This window comes from Grammomys surdaster, unplaced genomic scaffold (genome assembly GCF_004785775.1).
Source record: "Grammomys surdaster isolate TR1022 unplaced genomic scaffold, NIH_TR_1.0 371, whole genome shotgun sequence".
Taxonomy (NCBI): domain Eukaryota; kingdom Metazoa; phylum Chordata; class Mammalia; order Rodentia; family Muridae; genus Grammomys; species Grammomys surdaster.
In genome coordinates, this window is record NW_021604790.1 from 176,226 (window position 1) to 184,318 (window position 8,093).

General features: G+C 48.4%; 1 protein-coding gene across 1 annotated transcript; it reads right to left on the reverse strand.

Annotated features, from left to right (window-relative positions):
- Nucleotides 1–634: 634 nt before the first annotated feature.
- Krt36 (keratin 36) lies at nt 635–4,220 on the reverse strand. The gene is made up of 7 exons (XM_028780717.1): nt 3,738–4,220; nt 3,044–3,126; nt 2,661–2,817; nt 2,023–2,184; nt 1,804–1,929; nt 1,428–1,648; nt 635–1,062 (listed from the first exon to the last, which is right to left on the reverse strand). Exons 1-7 carry the CDS (start codon nt 4,194–4,196, stop codon nt 849–851), a joined length of 1,422 nt encoding a protein of 473 aa, XP_028636550.1. The 5' UTR covers nt 4,197–4,220; the 3' UTR covers nt 635–848.
- Nucleotides 4,221–8,093: the final 3,873 nt, after the last annotated feature.

Genomic DNA, 8,093 nt, shown 5'->3' on the forward strand with positions numbered 1-8,093 from the left:
GTTACTAGAGCAGACAAAGCTCCTAACAACATCTCTGTACTGACTCCATTCTACAATACGGAGTACAAATGTATCTTTATAATACGGAACTTTAAAGTGCCCCTATCTGTCTTTAAAGTGCCTCTAGGGTCCTCTATCATCCCCATGCCCCCATGTTAGGAACATGGATTTGCCTGACTTCTGTCTTCACCTTCCAGTTCACTCGAACTCCTCTCCATGGTGTAGTTGGCTCGCACTGAGTTACCAAAGATTGGTCCTCTCTAGTTGCCCCTGGGACTCATCGTTATTAAACTGACCCATGTTGGGAAGCAGGGAGAGAAGATCTGGGCAAGGAAGAAGGTAGGAAGGAATGAGAGGTGACCACTGATCCCATTAGGACCGCTGAAGAAGACCAGAGTGGGAGCCTTTACATTTTCCTTGGCTATTTTAGGGTAGATGCCTAGAGGAAAGGCTAATCAGGGAACAATGGTCAACACTCACCAAGATTGAGATGAAGATCAGTGACCAGAACCTGAATCATCTCCAATACTAAAAAAAAAAAAAAAAAAATGGATCCCTCTGCAATTTTACTCTATCCCATGCCCAAACACCCCAGGACACTAACCGAGAATCGACAGAATCAGTCAGGGTCAGATTTGCTATGCCAAGAGAACACTTTATTGGGAATGTTTCCAGGGAGACCTGGTTTTGCATGGCGTAAAAAGCACAGTTAAGACCAGAAACAATAGATGAATTTTAGTAGAAAAACCTGCTAAGCAAGGAGGGCCCTAGGGAAGCACAAGATCATTTAGTTGCCAAGAGCCACAAGGTGTCCTCCTTCCTGTGGCCTAGGCCCCACTGGTGACTGGTCACATTGCACGGGGCACCACATGCTCCCTGGAGGAGATGACTCTTCCATCCCTGATCTCCTCGGTGATGGTACGGATCTGGGTGCTGACTTGAGGAGCTGGGGTGCAGGGCCCAGCAGGGGTGCAGGGTACAGCCGTGGTGCAGGATGTAGAAGGAATGTAAGGAACTCTTACAGCAGGCTTGCATTCCGTGGAACAAGGGTGGGCAGGAAGCCTGAAGAAATGAAATCACATGGGATGTACTTGGCATTGGAGCATTAGACCGATGGGGGAGGGGGTGTCCTGCAGGACACTAGCAATCCCAGTGAGTGGTATCAGAGCATTGCAATGATTCTGAGGCCTCAAGGATTGGAGGTTGGGTCTGCAGGAAGGAAGACTAGGAGCTTCCACCAAAAGATGGCCAAAGATGGGCTTGTACCTTGGCTTAGGTTGCCCCCTTGAACATTACCAGAGACCTGGACCAGAAAGAATCTTCAATGGCTTTAGCTCAGTTCCCTTCAATTTGTAACAACCATTCCGTTCTGAAAGTATGTCAAGCCCTTCTCCCAGCCCAGCTCTGGGGGTCCCAGGATCACTCACTTGCAGTCCTCCCCATCCAGCAGGCGGCGGTAGGTGGCAATCTCTGACTCCAGCCGGGCCTTGACATCCAGTAACACCTGATACTCATGGTTCTGCCGCTCCAGGTCACAACGAATCTCAGCCAGCTGGGACTCCACATTGGTGATCAGACACTGCATCTGGCCCAACTGGGAACTATAGCGGGCCTCTGTCTCAGCCAGGGTAGATTCCAGAGAATTCCGCTAGAGTGGGGAAGAAAAGCTATTGAGGGAAAGGAATTCTACCCTACATACCCGCTGTCCTGGTATCTGCACACAGTTGTGGTTGGGCCCTGTAATAGCATGATGGCCTGCACATTGGTAAGTCAGAGAGCCTTTAATGGGCAGAGACTACCCACCGTGCTGTGTTGGGCCTGCAGCTCGATCTCCAGGGCGTTGACTGTGCGTCTCAGCTCAATGATCTCTGTCTGACAGCACTGAAGCTGCTCTGAGCTGGACACCACCTGCTGGTTCAGCTCCTCAGTCTACAGAGAAGGAAAGAATACAGAATATGGACAGATCTAGTGTCCCTCCTTTATCCCACCCCACAGCCTGTAGTCCTGGATTGCCAGCCTCACCTGAGTGTTGAACCAAGCCTCCACATCTCTACGGTTATTCTCCACCAGGGTCTCATACTGGCATCGCATGTCATCCAATATCTTGTTGAGATCCACTGGAGGAGCAGCGTCCACCTCCACATTCAGTCGGTCCCCAAGCTGAGATCGGAGTGCATTGACTTCCTGCAGTGGCAAAGTCAGATAGCATGAAGCTGTGGAAAGGTTGCTGGCTTTGTAGGTTCAATGACCTGGGTTCAAACTCATTCCTCACTTGGGTACCATGAGAGAGAAGAGCTGACCTCTTTGAACATGTGTCGTTCCCCCCCACACTCCATTGGTCTATCTATACTAACCCCTCCTGAGGATTTGGGAGATGGCACAGCACCAAGCAAATAGAATTACTATCAGACACCATAATCCAAATTGAGTTGTAGCATCATGAGTGAGGGTGTGTTCTCTGTGTAACTGTAGACTTCACATCTTTATGACCATCTTCTTGGCTGTAAAATGGAGCTTAGGTTGGGAGCTAACTCTTAGAATCGTTGTGAAGGTGAGACAGATGTAAAGTGTTTCACCTCCTGCCGTACAGTAAGTCCAAGGGCCAGCAGGGATTCCTCAGCAGGATGGGAACCTTGAGGAGCATGTGGCAGCAACCTCACCTCTTCATGGTTCCTCTTGAGACACAGCAGCTCCTCCTTCAGGGACTCCACCTGCGCCTCCAGGTCAGCCTTACACAAGGTCAGCTCATCCAGCATCCGGCGTAGACCATTGATGTCAGCCTCTACCATCTGCCGCAGAGACAGCTCCGTCTCATACCTGCACACAGAGAACACTGCCATGTCTGCAGCAAGGGAAGCCCTGAGCCATCGCTAACTCGGAGTCAGAAGCACAGTGGCCCTTTCTCATGTCCCAGGAGGGATCCAGGGCCTATACCATGTCTTCCCATTTACAATTGTATTTGGCTTTATTCCCACCTCATCAGCTCCCAAAGGTAGGGGTCAGATTTGACACAGATCAAACATCTCCTGGTTGGACTACTTACTTGGTCCGGAAGTCATCAGCAGCCAGCTTGGCATTGTCAATTTGTAATATCAGCCTGGCATTCTCAGACTTGGTCAGCAGGATCTGAAAAACAAGAGGTTTTCCCTGAACTGGGGAAGACCCAGCAATGCAATGGGTATGGGGTGAAGAACCACAGATGCCTCTAAAAACAGGCAAAGTCTCCAAATATCCAGGCATGGAGGGAAAGCATGGCCCAGGAGGGGTGTTACACCATTGGCCCATCATTCCTGGCTTCTGTAGCCTCTGAGCCAGCCCAGTAGGCTATATCAGGGTGAGGCAGACCTGGTATCTGATTTAGTTATATGATCTTGGGCAAGTCGCTAAGCCTCTCAAAATTCAGCCTACTTATTTTAGATGGGCATAGTAATACCCATATCTCCAGAATAAAGAATAAGTAAGCCAATAGTTAAGAAGGTGTCAGCTACAGTACTACACCAAGTGGGGACAAAGGACATGATCCTTCCACCCCTAAGACAATGAAGCAAATAGGAGAATGGCTGGTAACAGGGTACACAGACTAGCAGAGAAGCCTGGGCCCCCAGGAAACCACATCCCAGAGAGTAGAGCTCTCCTTCCAGAAGAATTCTCTGTAAGCTTCAGTCCCATCTGGCTGAGTCTTAGAATGGAAAGCTTCCTGGAGTTGTCTGGCCAGCCGCAAGGACCTGGCCCATTACCTTCTGCTGCAAATCCTCAGCGGTCTTGAAGTAGGATTGGTAGTCTGGGCAGATGTACGGAATCTGACACTCGTACCACTCTCGGATGCGGGACTCCAGCTGTGCGTTCTCCTGCTCCAGCTGCCGCACCTTCTCCAGGTAGTTGGCCAGTCGGTCATTCAAGACCTGCATGGTCGCCTTCTCGTTGCCGTTGAAGGCGCCTTCGCAGAACCAGCCTCCGCTCCCAGCAAAGCCAGAGGAATGGCACCCAGAGGACAGGTAGGAGCCAGGCAAGCAGCTCCCAAGGCCAGAGAAGCCTGTCCTGAAAGAGGATGCAGACCCCACAGTGCCAACCAAACTGGGGGCCCTGTAGGAGCCCATGGAGTGGATGGAAGATATCCGAGAGAAGCTCCCTGCGGTGCCACAGAGGCCCTTAGCAGACCCAGCAGAGAAGGTCGGGGTGCAGATCTGGGTGGCCATGATGCTAGCGAGGAAGGTTGCTGAATAGGTAGGATCACAGGTTGTGGATTCTCCAGGCCTCCCTGGAGTGCTTATATACAATCTTCATGGGGTGTTGGCATGTTCCAAGTCTTTAGCTCTTGGGAAAACCCTTTCGGATCCCAGAAAGCCTATCTCATTATAATGTCACTTTTGCCATCCATCAGAATTTCTTTCCTTGTAAAAGAAAAAAAATGTCGAATTGGGATTGCTAAGTCAGGACTCTCAGTCATCACCATTCCCTAGCAGACTGAATTTTATTGCCACTTCAAAGAGTCTTTGCCCCAGACCTCATAAACTGGGAGTGGCCTTGCATATGACACTTGGTTTCAGTCCTCCCTACCTGCCTTCCCCTGAGGAATCCATTCTGTCCATCCCCTACTCCCACAGCCGCTCATCTGTGCCTAGGCCACCAGAGCAATGAAAAGAGAATGAAGGATTCACGCTGGAATATTATTCTGCCATAAAGAAAAATAAAAACATGGATTTTGCAGGAAAATAAATGGAACTGGAAAGTATTGTGTTGAGTGGGGAAGCTGACAAGTGCCATGTGTTCTCTACCGTATATGGATCCTAGCTTCTAATGTTTACACCTGTGTGTTTATGTCATGTGTTCTCTACCATATATGGACCCTAGCTTCTAATGTTTACACCTGTGTGTTTATGTCGGAGTATGTGTAGAGGCCAGACAAGGGACTCCTAAAAGAGATGTTTAAAGGGTGGGGGTGAAGAGAGTAAGAGAACGTGTGGTATGAATCTAGAAAGGTCAAAGTGAAGTACAAAGGTTCAGTGAGGATGGGGATCAGGAAGATGGGGGAAGAAAGGAATGGGGAGCAGAGTCAAGCAAAACAAATAAATATCTATTTACATAACTACTTTCCAAAAGGAACCTGATACCACATAATTTAAAAAGAAAAAAAAGGTGGGGGTCGGGGAGACCAGTAAGATGGCTTGGCGGGAAGAAGTACTTGCCTGGGTTTGATCCCTGGAACCCAAAATAGAAGAAAAGACCTCATTTATGTAGGTTGTCCTCTGAACTACACACACACATACACACACACACACACACTATATCGTGGGCATGTCTGCACTCACACACACCTATCATGCACACATGTACACAGAAGAAGGAGGAGGAGGGGGAGAGAAGAAGAAGGAGGAAAAGGAGAAGGAGAAAGAGAAGGAAAAAATTATTTTCAGAATAAAATTTTAAATGAGAGAAAGTGTGCTAGGCCAGCGGTACGCTTTAGTGAGTAAAGGCACTTGCAGCCAAGCCTGATGAGTTAATTCAATCCCCAGGCCCACATGGTAGAAGGAAAGGACTCACTACAATGTTTCCCTTTGATCTTCACACATGTACCAGGCTTGCATGCACCCGTGTACACACATACACACAAAATAAGTAAATATAAATTTTATATCTTAAATTAAGAAAATTGGAAGAAATGTGGTTGTGGACCTGCAGTGTTCAGGGTTATAACTCTTCCAGCTTGAATCATAACAATCATGGAACATGGTTGACCATGACCAGGAAACTTCAACCAACTGTGGTCCATTGCTTACATGCTCACGCTTGGTAATCGAGGGTGAGTCGCCATACTTAAATCTGAAACCAGGGCTCTTAGACCCCCAACTCAGGGTACCTAGAATTTAGGGACAAGATATGAACATTCAAGTCCTGGCTCTGTCAATCATTTTTCCTATGACACTGAGCATGTTACATTTCTGGGAACCTTGGTGGCCTGCTGGGAGCGGTGGAGATCAGTGTGCTATTTCATCTATGTCACACAGATACAAGGCGGATCCAAAGACAGATACACATGTGCCTTGAAAGCCCCTACATACTTTGGAAGTCCTGGTTAGTCAAAAAGACAGTCGTTGGTGGTGACTTGTGGTAAGGACAGCAAAGGCTCGTGGGTATAAACACTCTGCTGGAGTTCCTGAGGTCTCTGTGCTCCCTAGGCACATTTACAGTGTCAGTGTGTGGGGGTGGGGGGGGAGGTACTCCATTTTTATATCTTAAATTAAGAAATTTGATTCAGGGCAGACGAAGACCACAAAGGAAGCGGTCTTCCAGCTTTGCCCAGGGCTCCAGACAGGTGGATTCCACGAAGACCAGCTCACGAACTGTCTGAAGGATTGGTACTCCATTTTATATCTTAAATTAAGAAAATTAGAAGAGAAGAAAATGTGGTTGTGGACCTGCAGTCCCTCAGACAGTGTGTGAGCTGGTCTTCATGGAATCCATCTGTCTGGAGCCCTGGGCAAGGCTGGAAGACCGCTTCCCTCGTGGTCTTTGTCTTCCCTGAACCTAAACCACTTAGACCTTCCTGGTCACCGAACACATCTCAGATATGACCAATGGCAGAGAAGTAATAAAAAAAAAATACTACCAAACTCCTAAACAAATCATGAGAGGAGACTCTGAACATTGTGGACCAGAGACAAGTTCTGTTCTTCTCCTCCAAACCCTGGACTTTCCCAAGTTCTAGGAGACAACCCTGCTTGCTCTTCCCAGATAGAGTCATTTTGCAAAGCTGGCATTTATGGAAGCATTTATGTGCTTCTGAAGCTGTGGTTCTCAACCTCTTAAAACACTTTATACGCTTCTCTCTGAGATTACTCAAGGAGGGTGATTGGCTGTGGGGAACACGCCCAGTATGGTAGACACCTCCACAGGTGCCTGAGAGCAGCTCCATGCAGCTCTTCCTCACAGAGAGAGCAGGGGCTAATCAACCTCTGCCCCCACAGCTCTAGGTGCCCCACCAACAACTTCCTCATGGCTACCTGTCTCCCAGCTCCCCTAGGAGGCTAGGATTACCCTATCCTGGGACTTCTTGATTCAGTAGTGTAGACACCGTGGGTTGAATGATCCTGAGTTCTTCAGGGCTACTCTGCATACTGTAAAGTTTCTATGATATTTCTCCACTCCACTACCTGATGCCACTCTCCCTACCTGTCCCTTCATCCAGTCATGCCAAGTGCCCTGGGTTTCTGGGTAGGAGGGAACTCACCTTAACTCCCTGCTCCCCTTACAAAGGGGGCAAGGTGGGAGGCCACAGTTGTACAGGAGGCTTTCCCAGGCTGACTGGGCCTGCTCATTCATTCATTCATTCATTCAGTGAATATTCATTGGGACCTACATTGTACCAAGCAAGTTCTAGGTGTGAGAGAGATGTTGAAAAAGATGAAGTTTCTGCATTCACAGAGAGAGCTTGCATTACTTCTTGGCCTACTTATGATGACCAAATTGCCTATGGGCATTAATTATGTCCCCTGGGAAGGAGGGGGTGGTGAGACCATACCTGTCTGACAACTGTTGAACTATCAGGACCGAGACTGGGGTCCTGATCAGGCTCCCTCTAACCCACCCCATCCCCTCATTTCGTCTTCTGGGGAAACTATGGCAGAGTCGGCTGTCTCTGCGCACCCAGGAAAACCCTCAACACACATAAAACCAATTTGTCTTGCTAACCACATAGTTTTTCATGTAAAAATAGGCAAGATAGCAGCCCTTAGCAAACTCTTTACACAGTTTTTCTAATACCAATCCAATATATACTAGCCTAAGGAGTAGGAGACTTGGACTCTGGGCCTAGCTCTACCCCAGTTCCCTGAGCGAGCCCCGTGTGCTGTGTACCTCAGCTCACCCATCTGAACAGGGGATGGGCCTGAACTTCTACCCACTTCAGGTATCCTGTAGTCGGTTGTTCACAAGTATTAGGAAACTAAGAGTCAGTAGGACATGGCTATGGTTTATTCTCTGTGCTTCAAAGCCCCGGTCCCTGTCACTCACCCTCAGAATAAAGAGGAGTTACAGAGAGGTTCAAACACACACATGATACCATTCAAACACATGATACCATTCAAACACATGAT